This window comes from Anopheles coustani, chromosome 2, assembly GCF_943734705.1.
Source record: "Anopheles coustani chromosome 2, idAnoCousDA_361_x.2, whole genome shotgun sequence".
NCBI classification, from domain to species: domain Eukaryota; kingdom Metazoa; phylum Arthropoda; class Insecta; order Diptera; family Culicidae; genus Anopheles; species Anopheles coustani.
Window position 1 is genome coordinate 94,792,888 of NC_071289.1, and position 27,508 is coordinate 94,820,395.

General features: G+C 35.7%; 1 protein-coding gene across 2 annotated transcripts; it reads left to right on the plus strand.

Moving 5' to 3' along the window:
- Positions 1-856: 856 nt before the first annotated feature.
- LOC131267504 (potassium channel subfamily T member 2) lies at positions 857-23,283 on the plus strand. Of its 2 annotated transcripts, XM_058270397.1 has the most exons (24): positions 857-946; positions 1,511-1,585; positions 1,872-1,955; positions 2,864-2,958; positions 3,218-3,401; positions 3,604-3,693; positions 3,769-3,867; positions 4,241-4,419; positions 4,479-4,619; positions 5,190-5,339; positions 5,438-5,637; positions 9,057-9,311; positions 9,384-9,537; positions 10,545-10,685; positions 11,716-11,821; positions 11,921-12,136; positions 12,222-12,385; positions 12,476-12,587; positions 12,672-12,857; positions 13,171-13,302; positions 19,118-19,323; positions 19,403-19,688; positions 19,758-19,943; positions 20,003-23,283. In XM_058270397.1, exons 1-24 carry the CDS (start codon positions 926-928, stop codon positions 20,243-20,245), a joined length of 3,705 nt encoding a protein of 1,234 aa, XP_058126380.1. In that variant the 5' UTR covers positions 857-925; the 3' UTR covers positions 20,246-23,283. The 2 variants fall into 2 exon arrangements, with proteins under 2 accessions (XP_058126380.1, XP_058126381.1); XM_058270398.1 differs by lacking the exons at positions 857-946; positions 1,511-1,585; positions 1,872-1,955; positions 2,864-2,958; positions 3,218-3,401 and having other exon boundaries at positions 3,607-3,649.
- The last annotated feature ends 4,225 nt before the right edge of the window (positions 23,284-27,508 follow it).

Genomic DNA, 27,508 nt, shown 5'->3' on the forward strand with positions numbered 1-27,508 from the left:
AACCAGGTACATTGAACGATAAGAGTGGTAGACAGCACCTGTAGCTTAAGAAACTGCCGTGTATTTGAAATGAAAAGCTCAAAATATTAGTACTACAAGATTAATTTGATTAGAATTTCTATTTAATTGGAAAATTGTGCTCTTTTTATTTCTTTCCAGAGTTCGAGTGGAATATTATGTAAATGAAAATACCTTCAAAGAGAGGCTGCAGCTATATTTTATAAAAAATCAAAGATCAAGTGAGTAACCAAATTTATCATCGTCATAAAAGTGTACATTAGACTTCATTATACTGTTCACTTAACTTCATTATGTCATTATTTTTACAATGAGACAATTTGCTTAATATAGTCAGCTCTTTAATCTCAGTGTTCGAAACAATAATCAATTATTTACAAAATATGTAACGCAGCTAGCTTACCTAGAAAGTGGATAGTAAAAGCAATCATTCTACGCTGCATTACACCAATGTAGGGTTTGTTTTGCTTTTCAGTTGTTCCAGAACAAAATTAATGTAAACAGCACGTTTACTCTTTTAATATTTATTTACTTTTTCTCTTCATGCTCTGGCAGGTTTAAGAATTCGTATTGCTAATTTATTCTTTAAATTGCTGACCTGTGTCCTATATATATTCCGGGTAGTTACGGATCTCAATCCAACGTTCGCAACTTGGTAAGTTTTGCATAGACCTTTAATCGTAATTGCAATAAACATCTTAAACAATTAATTTTTCTTATTTTTTTCAGCTACGGCTGTAAGGTCGGTAATAAGACAGAATTTATATGGTCAGCGACGCGAACCGAGGAAGCATTTCAGGAGGATCCCATCATCAATTGGGATGCCATCTTATGGGTGAATCGACCAACTGAGTTGTGGGCAGTACAGTTAGTGTTGGCACTGATATCGCTTACCGAAGCACTGCTGATGGCGTACCTAGGATATAAGGTGAATGTGTTTAACAATCGTTTACATTAGATAAAACTGATACGAAACAATTGCATTTTGTAGTTATATACTCATAAGTCATAAGTGAAGAACCTAGCTGAATTGTCATATCTTGAAGCATTGACACTTATCATCCCGTTATCGGATGAAATTTCATTTCAAATTTCATTGGTTTTGATTGTAATATCTCCTGTAATATAGTATTTCAGTATTCTCTGCATAAAAAAATATAAAAAGAATTTGCTACGACGGTCAATCTAATCATCACGCTTTTTTCTAATTTTCAAGCCTTTGTTATAATAGCCAATCAGTACATCTTGCAATTTTTTAAATGTGCGCTAAGGCATTTTTTTGTGACATGGCCTGGAACATGGTATCATTGCTCGCATATCAAGACATTGCCAAAAATAGTCGAGAAACTGCAAAAAAAGTGAAAAATGTATTTATTAAATGGAAGGTGTATAAGATTGCTTAAACGACTTACATCAAATGTTGTTCCTTCACATAATTGGTCGATTGGTTCCTTTTCATGGAGTGTAATTTTATGCTTTATCTTTTTTTCAGGGCAATATATGGCAGCAAATTTTATCATTTCATTTTATTCTAGAACTTGTCACAACGATACCATTTGCGGTTACGGTAAGATTAACATTTTATATCCTTTTGTTATCAAAAGCTCTATATTATACTTATTCAAAAATCGTGCACACATTTTATGATACACGAACTTACCACCAAATTTTGTATTGTAATTAATTGCTTTCTGTATAATATTTTTTTATTGAACATACAACGAAAGATAATGATATTTCATATCCGAATTTACATATCATGTTTCAATTTAAAACCAATAACTAATGTAATCTTTGTTTTTCTTATCTCTTTTACCCTCCAAAATTGAATTGTGCCCTTTGCTGCATAATAGATTTTATGGCCCCCGTTCAGGAATTTGTTTATTCCAGTCTTTCTCAACTGCTGGTTAGCGAAACGTTCACTCGAAAATATGTTTGTGAGTATATTTATACTATCACTGGAAATCGTAATTTTGGTTAAAGTATTTCCCGAGAAGTTTTCTTTATACTGGTTTCCTCACAGTACATTAAGCATCGAATATAAATAATCAATCAAACTTGTACTCTAGCGAAAAACTTGCTTCACTAGAATCCATAAATATATTTTCATCTTATCAAATTGACTGCATTTAACAATGTTTTCCTTAAAGGGGTGGGGTAATAATTATTAGTATAACTTTAACTAATAACTATTATAATAAGTATAATTTTATAACTATTAGTAAGGATAATTGCTTATCAAACGATGTCATGTTTCTATCACTGTTACTAGAATAATGTAATTGTTCATCAAAGTAATTGTTTTGAAAATTTAAATTGACTCCGCTAAAAAAATCGTTAAACAACTAATCCTGTATATCACACTATTATTACGAAACATCTGTATTATTGAATTTATTCAGGATATTCCTTCTCAGCCTGATCAAATACCAAACATAACAATTTGTCTTTAAATACTGTGCCTTAAATCTGCATTCTGCAAACTGCCACTGAAATGCATAATTAGAGTACATTTGACTCTCTTGCCTTTGGTGAAACTTTAAAATCCTATGGCATATATTTAAATCATATGGTACCACATTTAAAGATTCATTCTTGCTGTGCTGTCGCTCCCTGCTCGTTATTGCGTTCCTCAGTAAAAAATCAAAAGGATTCAGATTTATTTGTCAACAGAGGTATTTGCCATAGAATGTGTTCATAATAATACATTGGATGGAACAGATATGAAAGTATGCCGAAACTAGATTAACCCGACGCTTGCGGACATAAACTTAACTCTTCTTATGTCTTGACAACAAGAAATATTTTGGATATATAATTATAAGAGCTTTTTTGTACTTCCCAGAATGATCTGCATCGCGCAATGCAAAAGTCGCAATCGGCATTGTCGCAACAACTCACGATACTTTCAGCAACACTTCTTTGTTTAGTGTTTACGAGGTAAGTTGGAAAAAGTTGTCTTGTAACCGGTTATGATTCAACTAGAGGAATCCATATACAAATTTTTACTTCTGAATAAGATTAATTAAGATTAATTAACAATTTACCTCTGCTAAGATAGCGTAAACCATGCTTAAACTAGATTAAGCCAAATATGATCATCTCACATTTAATATCAGTAGAATAAAAATATTAAGTTCTTGAATTTTTAGCCATTAAATTGTCAGATTACTTTTACGTGACTATCTTGTCTTCACAGCGTTTGTGGTATACAGCATTTTCAACGGGCAGGACATCGCCATCTAAATTTGTTCCAGAGTACCTATTATGTGGTAGTAACTTTTTCTACTGTAGGCTATGGTGATTTTGTACCCGACATATGGCCTTCTCAGCTCTTCATGGTCATCATGATATGCGTGGCATTAATCGTACTTCCGACGCAGGTTAGTGTAAAGTTGTGTTTTTAAGAATGTCCCAGGGTGTGGCTGATTTATGTCATGTTCAATGGGTCATAATTCATTGATAAATATACGTATTAAAATATTGCCTTTTGGGCGCATATATTTTAAAACAAGTTTCGTCCAACAAATATTTACCATATGATTGATTTTGTTTTGCGTCAACCTTACTACTTCTCTGGTACAGTTTGAGCAGTTGGCTTTCACTTGGATGGAACGACAAAAGTTGGGCGGTAGCTACTCATCCCATAGAGCGCAAAGCGAAAAGCACGTTGTGGTTTGTTCGACAACGCTTCACGCCGACACTATCATGGATTTCTTGAACGAGTTTTATGCACATCCGCTCTTACAGGATTATTACGTCGTTTTACTCAGTCCAATGGAGCTCGACACAACTATGAGAATGATCCTTCAGGTACCAATCTGGGCTCAACGCGTCATCTACATACAGGTATAAAAGGAAATGCAGCATTACTAGCCGATTTAACGATTATAATTTTGAAATGGATGTCAGATGAGGTTGGCTTTACTTATTCACTTAAGAATTATTCACAATATAGAGCGAGAGGGAAATTGGTACTAGTTATCTTGTTATTTTGTTATCAAAACATTACGTTATGCTCACGATATCCTATAAAAATATGTTGCAAATCATCCACCATGAGTGGAATAATTTTTAATAGCTATATTTTTATTATATTACATCACTTGTTAGGAATCGTTTTCTTTTTATTTATTATTTATTTTATTACAATTATTTCTTCTTTAGTTTATAGCACTCTTTTAGTCAAGCAAACTTATTCTTCTATATGAATTTTACGTAGGGCTCATGTCTCAAAGATGGTGACCTAGCCCGGGCCCGTATGGCTGAAGCAGAGGCATGCTTTATTCTGGCGGCCCGTAGCTATGCCGATAAGACAGCTGCTGACGAGCACGCAATTCTTCGGTCATGGGCAGTAAAAGACTTTGCACCCAATATTCCGCAGTATGTACAAATTTTCCGGTAAGGTTATCCAATAAATGCCAATGATATGGTTTTTAAATTCACTTCATTTTTTCCAGGCCTGAAAACAAATTGCATGTAAAATTTGCTGAACACGTTGTCTGCGAGGACGAATTCAAATATGCACTTCTGGCTAACAATTGTACATGCCCCGGAGCGAGTACACTTGTTACACTTCTGCTACATACATCACGAGGACAGTAAGTGTTACTAGAGCAGGTGCATGCACTGGAGCACACTTTTAAAAGTTGCCCTTGCAATTTTAACAGCAACTAAAACATTTGGGCGTATATGTTATTTTGTTAGGTACAGCGCAGTCTGCTTGATCTGGGCGTTACCGTTTCAAACTATGGTGTATGAGTAGTTGATTAGGCTTTTCAGTGTAATGGTACAAAACAGTACTGATAGATGCATAATTTTTCTCAGAAGTGCATTACAGACAGATGACTAATAAACCAACTTTTGTTGTTGAACGATGTATTCTTTAATATTTTTTTTGGGTGAGCTCACTGGTGGCAATAGTTTATATAGTATTTTTTTACACATTGCCCAATTAATAGTACTATGTTTTGTACTAACTTCGACTGTGAAAGTAAATGTAGCAAAAAATTTCAAAGTATAAGAAAATTAAACATTTTGCTTGACCTGATATACTAGTATACATGAAATCGCAAGCACCGACTCTTTTTTATTCGATAGACTAAAATAAGCTGGTTTGCGAGTGAAGGATTTTAACACAATTTATCTTGTTTCATATGCTATACTCTCAGGGAAGGACAACAATCCGCGGAGGAGTGGCACCGGCTATATGGCAAGTGCTCGGGGAACGAAATTTATCATATCGTGCTCGGGGATAGCAGGTTCTTTGGGGAGTACGAAGGCAAAAGTTTCACTTACGCTAGCTTTCATTCCCATCGCAAGTAAGTTGTTTTTAATACTAAGAGTTTTTATTGAGTCTATTGCAATCATGATCCAAAAGTTCAAGATCTCTCACCATTATTATTCAAATTAATGCCAGGTATGGAGTAGCTTTGGTTGGAGTACGTCCTGCTGAACTTCCTGAATTCTACGAAGATACGATCCTGTTAAATCCCGGCCCAAGGCATATCATGAAGAAGGATGACACTTGCTACTATATGAGCATAACCAAGGAAGAGAACTCTGCTTTTGTAGTTAACCAAAACCACAATCAAAGCCCGGATCAACCACCTAAAGAAGGTACGTGGAACACCAAAAAATATTATATCTACACTTTTCACAAATTTTCCATCGATTTCAAATATAGTTATCCTCGAACAATACCACTTATGTTTTTTATGGCAATAAATCAAAATTGTGTAGCTTTTTTGAATTCAATAATAGGAAGGCCATTCTGTGTGGTAAGAGTAATTAATTTCATGGTATCACGAATGATTTGATTTTATTTCATATTCAATTTATTATACGTGGTGTTATTTTCTGTTTTTTGAGTTGCTGAATGATGCGTGTAAAAGACAAGCTTCAGTGTCTTAGTGTTCGCTACGGACTGGATTAATGTAGTTTGATAGGTTTAATTTTTTACACGCTTAATAAAGTTTGTGTTCCTTAGTGTATATTACTAGCTACATTGAAACACATCAACTGGTTAACACTACAGGCACTAGACCATTTTATAGTAGCTAAACTTCAACACTTTTAACCACGAGAGGAGAAATTGTTTTGGACGGTATTCATCACCATTTTTATAATAATTCATTTAACAGTAAAAGCCTACATTGTGTTTTATAATTCCTACTTTACATTTTGATTACAATGAACCTTATACCATTGGGAAATAAAACAGTTTTCGAATATGTAGCATGTATTTAAAATAAACTCATCCATTCAATGCATTGAAACAAAAATGGTGTTGTCATGAATGAAATTGACATACTGCACTTCATACAACCTCTTAATTCTTTTTTTAATTGTACCTATCAGTCTCCTCAAACAACAACAACGACATCACTAACAACAATCACAACATCAACAACAACACCAATGGCGGTGGTGGAAGTGTTCCTCTCATGGCCCCAGTGCCTTCGGTCTGCGTACGTGTGCCTCATAGTCCCAGTCTTAATTCGGTCAACTCAGATAGTCCGGACTCACCACGGGGTTGTAGTAAACCAGCAATCGACAGTAATGACTTCACGACACTGGCCGTGCGTGAGTGATCTCCAAAACTTTTCGATCCGCTCTCAAATCTAATCTAGCCATTTCCTAGCTACCTTATACTAGCCATCAACCCCTTTTGGATTGATTATTTTCATCCATGCTGCTGAATTTTTTGTCTGCCAGCTTGTACTTTATAGATCGTCCTCGTTTTCGTAACGTTATTATACCAGGTTCCTTTCCATATTTTCTAACTAATACTTACTGTGTTGCCTTATTCTTCTGGCTCTATTTTACATACTTTATGTGTGCATGACTCTGAGAGAAATTTGCTTTGAACTAACCGTCAAGTATATTCCATTGTCTTCTTCTTCTTCTTCTTCTTGGCGTAACGACCTCTTGGTCATGCCTGCCCGTTAAGGGCTTACGAGACTTGTTTCCCTGATGTACGTGGATAGTCAGTCCTCTCGTACAGGGGAGGGTCCGGTCTCGGTTGGGATTCGAATCCACGCCGTCGAGGTGGTGAGCCCCGGCGCTCATGGACCGATTTTTCTAACCGGCGCTCGGCTGTCGCGGACCCCATCACTCACTATTATAACCGAATAGCAATTGAAAAGCGATCTTTCATACTGTTCAAATGCTTCTTTTTTCAACCAATGGATTTCCAAAAGATGAATCCACACAGGAAACAGCATAATCGTTGTGGATAGTTTAGTGTACCTTTCACCCTTACTCAAAAACTTGCGTGCAATGTTAAAAAGTCTAAATTACCCTTTCCCTCAATTATTAGGATAGTGACATGTCAATAATCGAAACAGCGATTATTGATCAATATTTTTTCCATTCGTACAAGTGGTTACTTTAAATTCAACGTAGTGATTGATTTGCACATTATATCCGTTTCGGTTTATAATTACAGGTTGACCCTGGTTTTCGTCGACCTCGGTTTACGTCGTTTGACAAATCGTTATAGTAGCATACTTTGTTATTTACTCATACGATATAATGCAGTTTGTATGGCAGAAGATTCGAACATGAACTTATAAACGACTTGGTGCAAGTTTCCCGCTTCAGACTGCTTTGCTCAATAAGAAATGTTTTTTAATTGAATCATTGAATGTATTATTGTAAAGCTACACGGCATGGAAACCAAGAAATTAAAACGAAGTATAAAACGATTCGTGGCCATTGATTTGATGGAAAAACACACAAACTTCGTTTGTGTTCGAAGAACACCATCAAATCTACCGTTAAAAGTTCGGATGAGATGAATGTACCTAGGTAACGTTTGTTCTGTGTCTGTTAAGAGTTCAGTAGGTATTATAAACATAGAAATTATGGAAATTTGATATGAATTTTTGGGCGCTAGCCCCGGGTTTCATCGCTGTCAAAGTACCATTCGGTTATTAAAAACCGAGGCCGGCTTGTATCTCACCTCATCGGTTTATCTCACAAGATAAACTTACATGGCTTGATCTTTTACCTTTTATCACCTAGCTATCTGTATCCTTTTGAGACTTATCTATTAAGTACAACTTATTGATTCAATGACTCATCATTGGTATGAGTTATTTAATTTTCTATCTATTGCTTAACTTTTCTGTTACATTCATTCATACCAGAACGTAGATAAAAACACCTCCAAATATGGAAATTCAAACATGAAAATGAACGAATAATCGCAAAACCCAACCTACTTTTATCACCATAGGTGGTTTCTTATTATCCATATAAAACAATTCGCCATATAAAAAAGTTGTCTTGTTCTCCACAACAGACATATCCATCAAAACAGCAAATGTTTTGCTGTTGTACTGCGTTTTATTAATAGGATACTGCCATATTTGATTATATTTGATGACGTTTTAGTGAATGTGAGTTGAATTGAAGCGAAATTAGCAGTAATGGGTGGGCAAGACAAAATACGTCAAATGTTTTATTGTTGGATCTAATGGTACACCTAAAATAAAACTGGTTTCTGTGTTTAAGTCTTCAAATTTGAAAATAAAATGTTCTAATAGGTAAAGTTGTGCGAATACGCCGGCAACAAACTCGACCAATGAGTATTGGGAAACCCCCATGGGTGCGTAAATTTAGATTCTACCGAAATCAGACGTATCCCTTTACGAGAAGACTGGCCATCTACATGAGAATCGGGAAAAAAGTTACCAGTGGCATCACTCATTCATTCATTGAGAATCATTGTTTAGAATGTCCATGTCATTAACTCATTTTATATATTTGATGATCCAGGGTACATAGACTTGTGAGCAAGAGATGAATGAAACTTTCTTTGTATCTCTCTTAAAAATAATTCCATTGCATGCATGTTCTTGGTCTTCTGTTCATCTTTGCTGTAAGAAGCTTACTCAAACTGTCTACCATTATGTTAATTATTGAGTATTTAAGATATGGTTATAAGTACAAATAAGTATGGGATTAAATTTGCATAAGATAAAATTAGTCACACAATGTTTAAACCCTAGTATATCTCACTCTCATTGCAGCAACAACATACAGTGAAAGTATCGCAAACAGTGCCACAAACCCAGCACTACTGAGCAATTCAATCCCAATAGCAGATGCAAAATCAAGCTACAAGGATGTTTCTTCTTCTCACGCGGCCGCAACAGTTAACAACTCTACAACCACTACACAATCAACACTTGGACCTCCTGCCATCTCTTCTGCAAATCATCTCGAAATCCCGAGCAGTAACAATCCGAACCTTCTAAGTCCAGACATTTTAAATCAACGTAGAGGTAGCCCCTTGTCCTAATATCATTAAATAATCTGCAGCTTACCTTCGTTTTCTTTTATTTATCTATACATAGGAAGTCGGCGACCATCGATTCTTCCGGTTCCGGACATGTTCACCTCATCGTCGTTTAGTATTTCTGGAGAGGATGGCATCGATGGTGAAGACAACGAGAGCGACGATGAAATCGACGATGATGTTCCTTGGCGCTCACCGTCAGAAAAGATTGCGTAAGTATTTCAGATCGTATGTAAGTCGCTATCATAAATGTACCTTGAAATACTTATCAACCCAGTTGCCATTTATTTTTAACGTCAGATTTACTCGTCAGAAACCGCGTTCCAGACTAGCCAAGGACGCAAATATGTGAAAAATAATTGTACTTGTAATGAAATACAGTGAGAATTTAGCAATTACAAAATTGCACCAGTTAAGGGAAACCAACTACCAAAATATACTCCAACATATGTCAAAGTTGTGTTAAATGTATATATTTACATAATTTTTATAAATACAAATTTATTTTATATAAATATATGTGTGAAAATAAGAGAAGCAGTATGCTTGCTTGCTATTTCAAATGTTGTTGCAAACAATACTACACCAGACTAATAGTTGAACGCATTCATTTAAGGGCTGTTGAAAATGATGGAATAGGGATCAAAAGTTGTGCGAATAAGAACCTCTTTCGGAATTGCTATGCAGGAAGTATGAGTTGCGGGGAAGAAAAGTCGAACATATGATAACGATAAACCATCACTTCTCAGATAGATGTGTTTATGTGGCTTTTTACACAACCTTTTTAACGAATATTTAATTCAATGTAAAATATTTATAAATAGATTATATTTCTAGTATTTTCTACACACAACCATGAGTTTCTTGAAGTACTTCTTAAATTTTTTGATTTATCAGATTTCTTACAAATTCGTATTATTGCCTGATCTTTCCTTCTACTTCTTTTCTATTCTCGCAAATCTGCACGTCTTCTGCACGAATGAAACTCAACTTCGTCGAATAATATCGAGACTTCTACCTTTCCCCAAACCATTTTTTCTAACACCCTTATTTTTGTAAAATGCACAAAACTAATTGTTAATATCGTAAATAACCATGATCTTTCATCAAATCAATATCACAACAATCCCTGTTGAATCCTTTTTATATAATCATACATCTTCACACTATTTTTGTACACTTTCGCCTTTCGAACCCCACAACAAAAATTAATCCCTAGTACCGGAAGTGTAGATCTCTCACTCTTGCAAACGGTTTCGTTCGTCCTGAGTTCATCCGACGAATCACAATGTTGTAGTACAACCTCCAATACCAAAGATTCTACTCACACACCCCCTGCATGGCATACTGATTGTTCCCGGTAAGTGTTTTTCCTCTTCCACTTCTAATGGTTATTTGGTATAAGCCACCATAAGACGAGGGCAGTAATTTATGATTTTGCTTTCATTTTTGGCTAATATTGTTAAAAATTATTATTTTCTAACATATAGCATATTTTTCTTAATTATATAAATGTATGTTGATATATCGAATATATTTATATATAGTCACTCATAGTGCCTTTCTTATTTTTTCACTGTTCTGCTTCTGTAGAAGATTTTACATTTTGCATTAAATGTTATTTTGCATTCACAAATATATGACTACGATTATTGCTACAGCATCCTTATTAACTCCAACACTTTTCCAAGTTTTCTTTTCCTTTTTTGGTTCCACTTTAACAACACTCCTTTGGATCATTTTTGCACGATCAACTTGCGGTTCTATGCTGGCTGATATAATTAAATCATAAAAACTTCATTATATTTAAATGATATGAAGGAGTGCAACATAGGTAAAGTGAAGCAAACGTTATTGGCGATGTTTAAGATAGCAATCCTAAATTTTCACTCAAATGTCGTATTTTTCCAATCTAGCGTTATTAGTACGTTCTGTTGTAATCAGCAATATAAAGTAGTATTGAAGCATGCAACAGTTTATATTGAAAATTAGATCAGTGATAAGCTTGAGAGAACAAAATACTAACGAAAAGAGTTCTTTAATAGGATTTTGAAGAATACTAATTTTAAAAAAGAATAGAAATCTTCTGTTAAAAGTAGTAAACTATCGCTATTGTTAGTCAAATTTCATGTGTGACAATTATTTTTAATTCAAACGTGTTTCTGGCGTTGTATTTCAAAATGACCTTTGCTATTTTGTAACCAAACAATGAAATTCAGTATGATGATTGTAATTGTCGGACGTAATGTACTGGAAAATTTAAATCCATCAGTAACAAATTGAAACGCATTGTTAAATTACATTCGCAATAATACGATCTGCTATTTGTCATATTTAATCAAAATGAATTCAATATATTTATAATGATCTACTTTTGAATATTGTTTTAGGATTGTAAAAGGATTTCCACCAGTTTCACCGTTCATCGGCGTTAGCCCTACGCTTTGCTTTTTGTTGAAAGAAAAGAAACCTCTTTGCTGTCTACAACTAGCTCAGGTTAGTAACTCTTTTCCCACCTCTTTTTACCCACCTTAGTAAAACTTATGAATTGCTCTTGGATATCGCATTAACAATTTATTTTCTATGATACTGTAGGTCTGCGAACACTGTAGCTACAGAAATGCCAAGGAGTATCAGTGGCAAAACAAAACCATAATTCTAGCTGCCGACTATGCATCGAATGGAATCTACAACTTTATTATTCCTTTGAGGGCTCACTTTAGATCAAAAACATCCTTAAATCCTATCATTCTGCTGCTGGAGCGAAGGCCAGATATAGCTTTCTTAGATGCAATTTCCTATTTTCCTCTGGTAATTATCAGTTACTCAGATAGATACTTTCTAAATGGATTGAAATATTGATTCATAATTTATTATTTTTATATTTTTTCTTCAGGTCTACTGGATGTTGGGCTCGATTGACTGTCTCGATGATCTTCTTAGAGCCGGTATTACTTTAGCAGAGAATGTTGTTGTTGTCAATAAAGAACTGTCTAATTCAGCAGAAGAAGACACATTAGCCGATTGCAACACAATCGTTGCAGTTCAGACTATGTTTAAGTAAGCATTTTTCTGCGATGGGGACGAAATTGTGCCAAATTGTTTACAATGTCTTCGAGAACTGACAGTGAACTTTTTTTTAATTTTCAGATTTTTTCCTAGTATAAGAAGCATCACCGAATTATCACAAAGCTCAAATATGCGATTCATGCAATTCCGAGCACACGATAAATACGCTTTGCATCTTAGCAAAATGGAGAAGGTATTGGTTTCAACTAATTTGCGAGCGAAGTCTACTCACGAGACTCTTCCCATCTTTTCATGTGAACAAATCTCTGACGCCCAGCGAGAGAAAGAACGCGGTTCGCACATATCATATATGTTCCGTCTACCGTTCGCTGCTGGAAATGTGTTTAGTGCTTCCATGCTGGACACATTGCTGTATCAAGCTTTCGTTAAAGATTATGTCATTACGTTTGTTCGTCTACTACTTGGGATCGATCAGGCCCCGGGAAGCGGCTTTCTTACCTCGGTAAGGTCAGAAAAATCCTGCCAAAAGCTCATACCAAACATGAAAAAAGCTCCTGTAATAAATTATAGCATAGACATCGTACCATGTAAAGTAAAATAATCAAAGTTTAATAATTTTTCATAAACCTATAGGTTTGATGTGTACTATCAAACCCTGTGTACTATTACAAACCAGTTGATTAGTTTCAATAATATAGTTTTATGGATTCAACAAAAAAAATCATCAACTGTTATTCCACAATTTGAACTATAATTTAACGTTTATTTATTCTATCTTGCTCTACGCTACATTTACATCTTGTTTAATATTGCAGATGAAGATTACAAAAGACGATATGTGGATTCGAACATACGGTCGGCTGTACCAAAAGCTCTGTTCCACGACATGTGAAATTCCTATTGGTATCTACCGAACGCAGGATACGTCAAGCGCTGATGCATCACATGTGAGTAATTCACCTGTCGCCGAAAAGTGGCGTCCGTTTGGATCATTTGGGACCTTTAAACATTGTGTGCGGTTGCGACCATCGGTGAGTCCAATTCATTAAAGCCCAGCAAGATAAACGAACTTGACAAAAAATCCAAAATAAACTACATACAAAAGATGTCTTAGAATCTCTTTTGCTCATCTCATTTTTTTATCATATAAATCGTTGCTGTCACTCATTTGCAATTTATTAATAATTCATCTCACTTTTAGTTATGTCTTTTGTTTATCATCTTGGCTTACATTAACAAATAGTTGACCATTTCGAAAAAGTTTCTTACTTCAAAAACGATTTTTTGTTAAAATTAAATTGTTGATTTCGACTTTTTTCTATTTATATCTTCCGTCCTGTTTTTTTGTGTACTGTTTTTGTTATATCTCTCAATCTGTTAATAATACCCCGTTTTCCCTGTCAAGTTTATTTAAATTATAACAGCCAAACGAGAAAATTTACTCACTCACATTCATACTTGACCAACGTATGTTATAGCCTAAACACACTGGTAATCAATGGTGGCATTGCTAAAGCCACTGTACTGTCAAACGAGTGTGCCGTTGGTGAAATGAGCTTACTCAATACACTAAATTGACAGTCTAGTGACTTTGCCAAGCCACCATTGGTGACCAGTGTGATAAAACAATTACAAAACACATAGAACTTCAGCCGCTTTTTTGCATAACGGTATGAGATTTTTACGAAGATATTCCGCATACCTCAAGTATGTCTGTAAATACTTTTTAAACCAACTGTCACAACAATGTCGGAGGAAAAATGGCTTTGACCAGTCCTCTCTTTTAACTGATCTTGATAATACACATCGTGTTGGGAAATATGATGTACCCAAAGAGGTATAAGTCTTCGATATTAAAATTCAATCAATATAATATTTTTCGTATCTATTACAGTTTGCCTTTCATTTTGTTTGTTGAAATTTTATTCTCTTCGAATCATAACATCATTATAATCTTCCACCTTGCTTCACTTAACTTTCTAGACAAGGTTTGCTCTATTACGGCCCTTTTTTTCTTCAACTTTATTCAATCTAGTGTAATTACTATACATCTTTGTCTTACAAGCTTACCTGAATTTAAGGTTATTTTTATAATTCATCAAACAACACTAAGTAAAAAACCTACCAAAGAGTAAAATATGTCTTAAACCAATGTTGGACGAGTTATTTGATCGCACACGCACACAGTGAGTTTTTATACTAATATTGTTCATTTTATGCATTACTAAACATTTTCAAATTTAATATAATTACAAAAAAAACTTATTAGTTAGATTTCACTAGTTTTGAACGATGTTTTAAAAGTTTTTTACTAACAAATTATCTATCTTTTTGTTTTAACAATCAGCAACTGTTAGAGAGTATTGATCTAACTGAAGCAAATGAAATGATATAAATAAACTTTTAGGCGTATTCAATTTATCATGTAGTCATAGGATTTCATACAGTGAGATTAGTAAACTAAGCGTGATGAAACCACGGTTTATCGTATTGGCCTCCATTACAATGCAGATGCTAGTTATATTTATCCTGCAACGTCATACTGAAATCATACTAAAAAGTATTTTCTTAGAATTCATTTGCACTGTCACATGGAACCTTCCATGATATTTGTAATATTTTTAGATGCTTTAGTAATTTTGACGCTTCTGGTAGAATGTATTATATTAGCTGAGTTCATGTTAACCACATGGAATGCGCATTACCTGAAAAGATATAATATCATTCTTTTTGACTGTATTGTAATCATTGGGTTAATCGTTTGGTAATTTGTTTCATAGAGTTTTGTAAAAGGATTGGTGATTGCTTCTTAGTAAATTATGAAAATTACCATTTCAGTCAATTAAATTTCAATAAACATTTACTATATGATATTGGAAAGACCATTTCAAAAGGACTGCTTTAATAGATTTAGAGTTGTTGGTATCATGACTCAGTTATCGGCGATTTTCGTACATCTCTCAACATTGTTGACCATGAAAAATGTTAATGTGCGCATTACATGTTGTAAAAAAATCCGCTTTTATACTACCTACACTTTCTGCCTTCAAGTAGCGTGCATTTATGTTTATATTATAAATCATGGTTCATTGTACGTTTTTATATCACTCTCAATTAGTATTGATGAGCTTGTCGAGTTAAACTAATTTTCCATCTGATTTGAAATCTGTTCATATTCTATTTATTGCTCGCTTTTGAAAATCGCGCATGTTTTAATGATTGAAAAATCAATACAAATCACCTAAACATGTAGTATGAGGAAGAAGTGGTTACAACCACCGCCACCGCTAGCAGCACCTCAGCCAGCGGTGTACCGATCAAGGGCGTTGCAGAAGCGAACCTTCGAGGTGTAACCTATCGTCCACCACCAGCGACGATTCGCAAATCATCGTCTTGCCTGGGTGGATGCACCGCGCGTAAAGGATCCAGTGTAAGTTCTTTACTTTATCACTGTCTCTCATTTATGTATGCTCTTTCTGGACACCACCTACGTTTTCCACACTACCTCAGTCTCTTAGCTCTCTGTTCCCCGTTTAAAAAAAACTCTTTGTTAGAACTAAATTCACTACGCTAAAGCACGTTTTCAATTGTCGTGTGCAAGTTTTGCAACAATTTTCCAAAATAAAACACTTCAAAGGCAAACTAAAAAAAAAATTTAACTTACACAATGCTTTAAAACAACACGATACCCTATTAAATATAGAGCGTGTTAATAGTAATTATGTGGTCTTGACGGTTTATTTTTGGGCAGATCTTATAAGCAGTGCTTTATTCTGTTTGTGTAAACACACTGTTATGTTGTTATGACACAGGTCACTAAGGCAAGGCAAATTGATTGAATTGCAAAAAAGAATGACGCCTGAGATGGTGAAATGAGCCTGCTCATACCCCACGCTATCATTGTGTGGGATTTCCTGTATTTGACGTGTTTATCTTGATTTGAAAATGATAATTGTTTCTTGTTTTTCTACAAATAAATTATATCGATAGTTAATAATAATCTTGTAGTTTTTAAGTTCTCGCAGGTTTACAAACGATTGAATTGTTATGTGAATATAATTTTTGTTTGCGAGAATTCAGACAAGTCCAGGTAGTAGTTCTAAATTGTCAAGGTTTGATGTAGATTTGGACGGAGGCGTGTACGTTCCGTGCTTCTTCTCACAACGCAGCATTGATTGCAATTCATCTGAACAACACTTGGTTACAACAAAATGGGTCAACGTGCAACACAGCGCGTGAAACAATCGATGTTTTGCGTAAGCTATTATCAGGCATGATTCGTTTACGCATCGTTACGTCAATTGCCACCAATATCATGTGATATCGATACACTTTTTCTTGTAGGGTTGTTACAATGATGCCATATTTTACATATACTGGCATTAGCAGCAAAAAAATCGCGTCGATATCTCACATTTTTTTTTGTATTTAACTCTAATGATAGATAATACCTAATGAAAGAGCCTTTAGCTGCGTAAATTGGAGTTTTAACCAGTTGTTAGTGTTAAATTTTGTATCCTTCGTCATTGAATGTTATTTACAAAAATACTATCGTAAGGATATTTGTCTTAATAATCATTTTATTTTCATATATCTGTAACGCTTCCAACTTTTATGCTCTGGTTGCTTCGAACGTGGTAGTTTAATTGATCGCACCGTTCACAAACTAATTTTTTATTCATTTTTTATTTATTGCACATTTTTGGTTAATATTGTTCTATCGGTTCTATCGCTCTTTATTCTGTCGGTCTTCAAATATTGGTCAATATAGTCTTGCACTATAAGTAAGAACATGTAATAAGCGTTATTGTTATAAAAATGTCTTCCAAATAACGAACGATTCTTCTTCTGCTATGGTGTAACGACTATCTTGTAAAGACTGTCAACTTTAGAAGGTCTGTCCTCAGCGCTCATGCACTGGTTTTTGACCAGCGCATCCGCTCATAAGTCTTACTTACTTATGTGGCGCTACAACCGCTGAGCGGTCTTGGCCTGACGAAGCTCCATCCGAAACCGCTCACGGTCGCTCGCCACGCTGGTCCAATTCCGTATCCCGGCTTTATTGACGGCTTCGTCTACGCCAGGGGTCTCCAAACTACGACCTTCTCCTCCTTGGGTAAATGTGGCCCAATGCTACGGTTATTCCACCCAATGCGGCCCGCGTTAAAAAAAGTTTTGAGACCCCTGTTCTACGCCATCCTTCCACCTCAATTTAGGCCTACCACGCCTCCTTTGTCCTTAGGGCCAGCCTAAAAGGACTTTACGGTCGTACGGTGCCATTCTAATGACATGACCAGCCCACCGGAACCTAGCAAGTCTAATTCGCTGTACGACAGAGAGGTCACCGTACAGCTCTTAGAGCTCGTCGTTATAACGGCTCCTCCATTGTCCCTCCTCACATACGGGGCCAAAAATCCTCCTGAGCATCTTGCTCTCGAACACGGCTGCTCAAAAGTCTGAGATCCTCAAAAAGAACTTCGTTTTACAATAAAAGTTGAACCTTGACTGTCTACTGTAGAGGGTATGTGCCTCAGCGCTCATGCACTGGCTTTTGACCAGCGTATCCGCTCAAAAGTTGAACTTTGATCGAAAGTATGAGAAGGAAGACATAAAGATCTTATGACATCGTAGTTTAGATATTGCATTTGCACTTATTGGATTCATTGCAACAAACTCAATCATTTGGTTATTTTCATATACATTGTGAAAATTAATCAACCTACCGAAACGGTAAGTACCTTCGCGCTACAATTCCGACTGTCGAGTTACAATCAACTTGAAAATCAATTAACAATTGTTCTTCTTTAGGTGAGATTATAAAATAAGTTTAGAATATTATTCTTGTTGTTCCATCATGCACCCTTTTCAAACATGTGTATGCTGGAAGTTCCAGTAACAGTTTAAATAAAAAAGCATGAGTAGTGTAAACTATTTGCTCATCGGTTAAATCACTTGGACTGAATGATCGAATTTAACAGCGATGGAAAATACCAAGCAAATGTCGGATGGAATTCCGTAAGCAGAGATGACATTCCGCGAGCAAGGAATACCACATGTTTTACTTCAAGTGTCATATATGTTACAAGCTACGTTGCACCGTCATTATTTTATTATTCAGTATCTTTAGTATGGAACACAAACACTATTAGAGCATATATGTTTTTCTGCTGTGTAAAAAATCACCTCACACCAATGAAATATATTTGATTCTATCAATTCTACGTGATTCAATTTAAATATGATAATGAAGATTTTATTTTCGTCACATATCCCATGTAAAAAATCCATATGTACACCACTGCATACATCACATGCATAACCACTGTAAAATGTAGCATATGTAGGTTAATGGTACAGCATTCCTTCATCATTCCTATGTCATAAATACTTTCTAACGTTTATTAAATATTACTTCATATGTTAACCTAACTAACTACGCATTTTACGTTATCATTATTTGAGTTTACAAATTTTATCCCGAATTGTTGATGTATATTGGTGGAGGCTTTTGTTTCGTTCAATTTTATACTGTGTTTACATCATTCTATGAAGCACAACAACGCTTCTATTCGCACACTGTGGCGCACTGAAGAAAAACAACGCGACTTTATAGCAACAGTTTCATAACACCTTTTTAAGATGGGGTTTATTCTTTTTTCTTTTTTTTTTCTCAACCGCAACAAAATTTGAAATTATATGCGGAACGCCATCTACGTTCCTGGGTCTGTATCTGTTCCTGCTCGTGTTAATACTTTTTTGCAGTATTCGATTAACATAGCCGACGAAGCACGAGATAACCACGTACAGCAAATCGAACGTGCTGAGATCGCTAATCTGGTACGCAGTCGAATGGAATCATTAAACTTACCGAGCATCGATTACGACGACGTGAGCGAAAAGCGAAATCATCTCTCGTATGTCATTATCAATCCGTCGTGTGATCTGAAGCTAGAAGAAGGGGATATCATGTAATAATTGTATAAACAGTAGTAATCATATAGCAGTATCGTTTATAAAGGAGTTTTCACGTGTTGCTTCTTTTTTCAGCTACCTTGTACGACCTTCTCCATTCTCTGCGCAAAAAACGTTCGAGCGCCACAACTCACGGCGCAAATCCAACATATCTTTCTGTTCCAACATCAATCTAGCGGCGGCGGCCGGCTCACGTCGCGGCTCTGGCATCGGTCTGAACACCATCGGAGGACCGCAGCCGATGTCAGGTTACGTAACGCCCCGGGCGCCTCCGCTGGTCACAACAAAATCGAATTCTCTATCTCTTCCAGATAGTCCTAATGCATTGGGACAGATGCGAGGAAGGAGTAATTCCTTGAGGGTATGCACCTGAAAAGCCGATGTCCCGCTGTAAATGATGTGAGATGCTTCGTTTCGTTTTTTCTCATAGATTGACAGTGACATTCTCCTACGACGCTCCAATTCACTGAGGCAAGGACTACCGAACATTGGAGCATCGGGACGACGAAAATCATCGTTAGAGGAAATTGGTATAAGTCACTTCGCTACACTCATGCAGGCAACAAACCATTCTAATCCGATAAAGATAGCTCTGAATGGCAGTATTGGCTTGGAGGTAAGGCGTCGTTAACGTATAGAATGTGTATCAAATTATAATTATTATTTATTCTTCAGGTAACTCCTCCGGAAGAACCTCTTCCTATCATTGGTGTTCCTTGCTTAAGCGGTGGAGTTAATCCTTCGACACTCGGCGGTTCGGGGCTAGCAGGTTCGACGATTGGTGGGTCTACTCTTGGTGGTTCGTCGCTCGGCCTAAGTACTGCCATCGAGTCAAATAATAGCGCGTCTACACCCAACATTCAGATGCAAAACGAATCTTCGTCACAACCACAGCATTTACATGGAACGATAGTATGATACAACCTAATGTGGGGCCGCAGGCTCCGCTCAGCGGTGCGCAGCAACAAGTGGATATAGAACAAACCAACTATCCATCCTGTTAAGCAAAAGTATTAGTTTGTATGATACAACCTAATGTGGGGCCGCAGGCTCCGCTCAGCGGTGCGCAGCAACAAGTGGATATAGAACAAACCAACTATCCATCCTGTTAAGCAAAAGTATTAGCCTAAAAGACTCACACATTTCGTAACATTTCATTGCAACTATAAGTTAAAATCTCGTAGTTTGAGCGGTGGAATATGTGGTACTCCCGCAAACTCCTCAAGATAGCTGATTACTAACCCAGTACAGTACCAAAAAATCATATAAGGTCGATGCAAACAGATGAAATTAAAGAGGTAGGAAAGGCAACTAGTAACGTATAGCAATCAAGGATAGAACTATATGGTAGTATGAAACATGACCAACGACAATGAATCGCGAGCGCAATAATATAGTGTGCGAGGATGGATCGAGTTGCTTCAAAGTTATAACGTAGATACAATTACTAGAACAGCTGGTATAAAAAGGAGGACCGAAGGATAAAATTAGGTAAATTTTGTACTAAAACAATAAAGTAGTAAACGATTACTTTAAGTAGATATGAGAAGATTACCAAAAAGAGATGTTCTAGATGTCAAAAACGTGGCTATGCTTAATAACAGCGACGGGAAGTGGGAGCAAGGTTAGAGAGGATGAAATTATTAATTGATATAATCTTTACGTCTTCTTCTTTGGCAACCGCATCCGGTCATGCCTGCTCTTTAAGGGCTTACTGAACTTTTACCCTTTACGTACGTGAATAGTCAGTCCCGGTCTCAGTTGGGATTTAAAATGCGCTGACAGGGTAATCCAGCACTCGTGGAATATCCTTGCTCTTTTATACAAATATATACAAAATTATCATTACCATTCACGGGTAGCTTTACCAGTGCAAATCGCATTTTTTCTTAAAACTAGAAGTTGCTATATTTAAGAATATGGAGGTTAATATATTTTCAATAGAAAGGATGTCAATAAAATGGGCAACTAACGATCGAAAAGAGCAATCATATCGTATAAAAAGTTAAGACGGTCAAAATGTTGGGCGTGTGTCGAAATTCCGCCGTGTTTCCTTCATTAATATATATCAACATTATATATTCCTGATTTAATTTCTTGCTTAATTACTTCATGAAGACAATTGTACCATTGACTACTGTTGTTGTTGATGATTTTAATAAAAATCGTCATTCAACAATAGTACAGTACGTAGGTTAGAGTTTAGCAAATATTTACAGAACGATTTCTAACGATCGTCCGAATTATGCGCCTAACCCTAAAAACCCGTTATTTTTATGATAGCAAGTGAACACAGTTGACTTTGCATGTGTTCCATTTTTTTATCTTTTTATTTTTCATATTTATTAAATATCCATAACCGTGACTTCTCTGACTTCCTATGAACCTGCAATATATGGTTGTCAAAACTACAACCTGCCCAACAAACCCACGCTTCAATCCGACACACGAACACAATCGATTGAAATTGTTGACACCTTATTACCTTAGCTAGTAAGCTCACATACTCTTAAGGAGTGTGTACGGTACATTTTAGTTTATTAATTAGAAAATTGTCTCAAGCTAGCCCGGCATAATTTGAAAACCGGCATCTGGGCCAGCAATTCAAATATGAGTCTAACTCAACTTCTTCTTTTATCTGCAAAAACTGTATTATAGAAATAAGACACCACTGAAATCATGAAGTCCCCACTTATTAATTGTGATAAATTCCCAACCTTAACCCACATTATCACCAAATTTGAAAATTACAAAACGAGTACACCATCATTTGCATGCTATTTAATAGCCTTAACTACACTTTGCTGTAGATTGCAGCTGAAGGTCAAATTCGCAATAAGCGGTTTCCATCAGGTATCTGGTTAAGTTTATTTTCCAAAAACGAAGTTAGCAATTGATTTAGAAAATGTTGTTCATAGTAGTGCATTTGGAAAACTTTTTGGCTCATAAGAAAAAGTAGAGATAGTATTAAAATAACTCGGGAATCAGAACCGTCGAAACTCCTATATTTTTGTACCCTAACCATTTACACTTTATACAATTTTGTTTTCCTATTTTGTATGATGAAAACCTTATGACGTATACAAACATTAAAACTAAACGCAAACTCACATAATAAGATTTTAACCAACAACTGCGAGATTGGTGTAAATAAAATTGTACAGACAAACACGTAGAAATAAATTAAGCATAAAACATAATCTAATGTAATCATCACAATGAAGGATACGTTGGCAATGAGTGGTTCTTATTTTAGATTTGACGTTGTTTCTCTATCACTCTCATTAAAACTACACCAAACAGGCGGTAGACGTTACAAATGCTATCTGATAAAAAGAAAAATAAAAACATCGCTTTGGTATACTGTAATCGCTTTACAATGCTAAAAAGGTATTTAACAAACTGGTAAATACAACGTTATAAGTCTGTTTTTTGAAAATCGCTGCCAATGTAAATTATTTGGCAAAAGTTTATTAACGATATATCTTGTACAAGTTTACGCAAATGAAATGCAGTTGACCTGAATTATGAACTAGTTGACTTATTTTTTACATATGGCATAAGTTTAAACACCATCTCATTAACAAGCAACATGAGACCAATTAAAAAAATCTTTTTATTAAATATATGAGTAAAAGGAATGAAAGTAAGCATAGTAAACAAATTTCATATTCATATAAGCTTGCCAATAGATATACTCATAGAATGAGGATATCACAATCACCTTAAATCATTTAGAGGTCCAAACACAGAGCATTTAATATGAAAATATAAATAGTTGAGTAGGCCTTGAATCATTACGAACTTGAAATTACATTAAAATTACTAGGTCAAATGGAATTTTTATTGAGAGTGTCCAAGTTCATTTCAAATATGCTACAATCTCTCAAAAAATGCCTTAAATTGAGTTCTAGTGAAAAATAAGCATCATAACCGAATGGAGTAGTAACTCGTAGTAGGAGCCTTCATTGATTGGTCTTTTGTATCATAAGGTCTTTTGTATCAAAGCTATAGTTCTCCGTTGCATTCGAAAAAAGTAGGCACTTGTTTTAAGAACTGCGATTGTCTTCGTCGATGATAAAGATAAGTGAGAGGTCAGTCAAAGTAAATCATTTTAATATCTCTAGAAGCAGTCGTATTTTTCTAGACAAAAATTTCGGCACTATGTCACACAAATAGAATCGTAGTGGTCTTTAAAGTCTCAGACCTTATGCTCATGCAACTCATTCTAGAAGACAGCCTTTAGATCGAAAAAACAATGTTATAACATTGAACTTCGTAAAACAAGACAGCTGTATTAATTGAAGAATATAAATAAACTTTTATTAAATCTTGATCAACTCGAGAATAATTTTATTTGATTGTTGTGTTTTCACCAAAACTTTAGAAATATAATTCAAATAAGAAAATTGATGAAATCAATAAGCAAGAAGTGTCTCCCAAGCCTCCCATTTTCAAATGCTCAGTTAGAAACAATGTTAATGCAATACGACAGGTGAGTTCATCTTCAAGTCTTGTTTAGGTTCTCGGTAATGTTCTTGGTAATCAATCAAATCTCTCTAATGAGTAACTAAGTGAGTGGCTAATAATGGCCAAAATTCGATATGGATATATTTATTTTGTTGCATTTTTTCTAGTATTCGTTCCAAGTTTGGTGACGATCGGCCGATCCATCCCGGAGCTACACTCACCTCGTTGCCAGCCCCCTTCCCGCCATCGGAGATACGAGTAATAGTGAGTTAAGAATGGGGATAAATTAACTATAAAACTTGAGTACTATTCATCTTATTTAGTTTTGTGATATTTGAAAAAGTCTTTTAAGAGAAATATTGACTAGAGTAAGAAATTTGCTACTTTCTGTAAACACAGCAATGATTTATGTGAGATCAAATGTACATAAATTAAAACAAATAGTTACCACTAATTTGTGTTTTGTTTTAGCCGGTCTTTTTGATCACTAGCTTTTTGCTCGGTTTCATGGATTTTACTATTTATTTTCTTAGGTGAAAACTATCTAGTAAAAAAATAATTAAATTGTTGTCTTATAGAAAACGCTTTTAACATTTTTTCCAAGTCCAATTGGGCAGAAACTATCATATTTCGAAGCATTCGGCTTTAACAAGTCAGCCCAATAAATTGTAAGTCATAGTATGCTGATGCATTATTTCGGCCTGACTCGTAATGCACATGCTTGGGGCCATGATAAAATTTGAAATTGTTTTAGAGACCAATTTTTTCTCGTATTTTGATGATCCTCAAATTTTTCCCATGCTTTGCTACGTAATGAAAAAGCTGTTTGGTAATGTTTGCCATAAGTGTATGCTCTTAGTAATTTTGAGCGTGTTTCTAATTGTGGTCAAATTGAAAGTGTCAATCATGCTCGGTAAATTTGCGATTGTACACATACAATTTAAAAAAAACCTTAAAGTGCAATTAGGCTGTTTTAACTGAATTCGATTATTTATAAATAACATCATTATTGTAATGGATTGTGGAATAAAAAATATTTATTTATTTATTTATTTTTCGGCTGGAATAAAACATATCAGCAGATAAGTAATGGTAAGTTATCGGTTAAGAGATGGTAAGTTATCGGAGTTTTTAACAGGTTTTTTGTCTACACATGTAGTGTGATTTATTCTTCTTCTTGGCGTAATGACCGTGTTTGATCATGCCTGTTCTTTTGAGGGCCTACTAGACTTTTTCCCTTTGTGTACGTGGATAGTTTTCTAACCAGCTTCACCCCTTGGCTGTCCCCCAACTGATTGATCTAATCTGATTTATTGTATATCTCAAATCATTGACTTTATCATGACTTTATGACCTTGTGAGTGATCTGGTATTGTTTGTAGATGATCAATCCTAAGCATTTCGTAGATTTTGTTAAAATCTAATGTCAGATTGCGGTAGGATTCAAAGGTTGTCCAAAACCCAATTGTGGTTTCTAATAGACGACTTAGTTTCTCATGAAAGCAGTACTGTCGAATGATTTTCCACAGCTCTTCTATGGTATCGTAGGTAGCGGTGAAGTCGATACTGAGATATGATGCTCTTGACTCTTAAGGAGGATATTTCGTTGAATGAAGATCTGGTCATTGTTGAATTTGCCACCAAATGTTTAACCGTCGATTAGCCTGATGACCTAGTTTCAACCAAACTGTTTCCTCACGGAGAAATACAATGGTGGAAAATCGTGTCTGTAATGTCTGCGGTTTGAGTGAATATATAGAATTGAATAATGCACTGTTAGGTAAGATCGTTGTTCGTTGATCGTAATGAATGGGGTGATAAATTTAAAATGTAATTTGAATGAATCATGGATACGGGTACCTTTGAGTGATAAGTATGCACCTGGTATTATAAGGCTTGGTTCATTTAGAAATGGGGCAGTTTTTTTGAATGATAGCTTAGCACTCCGTGAACAAAAATGGACAATTTTTACAGCATTTGGTGACAAAAGTATATACTTTATTTGGTCAAATTTTCACGCCATTTAGTTATTCATGCTCCTAGATATTCTACATGCAAGAGGAGCGAAAACCAATTGTGCACAACTATCTGCAGAATCCATCAGTGTCATCTCGGGAGCTGGCAGAACTAAAATCGAATCTACCGTTACGTGAGTAAAATTTGCTAAATCTACCGTTACGTGAGTGATTTAAAAGTACAAGAAAACACAGACGGACTCGTCAATTGCGATTGAGAGTCATTCGGAAAATCAAAGCTAACCCAAATATCTCGGACTATGATTTGGCCAAAAATCTTAACCCCGACTGTTACGGCACGTCTAACCAAGTAAGTCCCGCGAAGGAAGACCTCCTTGCTTGGTTATCGGTGTGCAACGGGAAGTTATGTTTCTGCCCGCAAATTGTCAAAGACCCTCGATCTCTATTACTTTTCAGCTACTTGCCTCTGCGTGTAGTGGAGGCCTATACTTTGAAAAGGCAGACTGGGTGCTTCGAGCTTTCGGATATGGCAGTGAGTGAGAACGGATAAAAACCAACGAGGTTACTCTAGTCGGAGTTTGAATTAACACTAAATTTATTTCGAAATTGTAGCTCCTTTTATACCAGAATTTCTTCCTGGTATGGAGTGATGTTTACATAGATTGTGATAATATGTGTGGAACGGATAATTCTCACGCATTGATCGTGCATTGTTCTTATTGGAATAGGAATAGGACTCTTTATCCTAGTCCGCTTGGTGTGACAATTGTTGCTTAACTATTTCCCTTCGTTCGCTTCATGCGTGGAACCGCAAGCGTGGCACGCATGCCTAAACGTCTCGTTTCCGGTGCATCGTGTCCCTTTCGTTTTATGTGTTTATTTGGGCACACGACCGCACCTGATGCCGAAAGGTTTACATTTCGTCCCGAAAGGTTCTGATTTCGATTTGTTTGATGAGCCGCAATCTACATGCGACTCGAGCACAACGTTGGTGCATCAACACCGACCGCTCTTTTGAACGGCGAATCCAACTCCAAGCAGGCTTTAACTTGAAACAAAAAACAATTGCCAAAAACCGGGCTCGGAAGTTGTACGATCAGGTGCTGACCAAACCGTATGGTTGCACTTTGATGGACCATGGAACCTACATTAAAGCCGATTTGAAACAAATTCCGAGCATTAAATTGTATAAGGCTTATTTTGCCATTTGTTAGGTCTCATGATGGTCCAGTTATGTTTTGGCCTGATCTAGCAAGCTGCCATATTAACAAGGATGTGCTGCAATGGTACAACGAAAATGGTGTGAAATTCATATCAAAAACGCTGAATCCACCGAATTGCCCCGAGATCCACTCAATAGAACGATATTGGGCAATAATGAAACACAAATTAAAGAAGAAGGGCGCAGTAACGGAGGACATAATACAAATAAAGAATTGGTTTAATTTACTGACCAGAACAGTAACTTAAGCTGCTGTGCGCCATTTGATGGGCGGTATGAACAGAAAAGTGCGAGAATTTCTTGGTAAAACCGAAGTATAATTTTTGTAATATTTCTTTTAAATATATTATATCAAAACCTATTATTCATTCGAACAAAGTTAATCAATTGGATTGCTGGTATAAAAAATACACGCAAAACAAAGTGCCCATTTCTAAATGAACCAAGCATTAGAAGGCCTACTGATTGGTTATATCAGCAATTGCTTGGTCAGGAAGTGGGAGGAGATGAGGC

Coding starts and splice junctions, on each gene's coding strand:
- LOC131267504 (XM_058270397.1), top strand. CDS start 926: ATGGCGTACCTAGGATATAAG. Junction 10,686..11,715: donor TGGCATACTGATTGTTCCCG/GTAAGTGTTTTT, acceptor ATATTGTTTTAG/GATTGTAAAAGGATTTCCAC. Junction 19,944..20,002: donor ATGGCAGTATTGGCTTGGAG/GTAAGGCGTCGT, acceptor TTTATTCTTCAG/GTAACTCCTCCGGAAGAACC.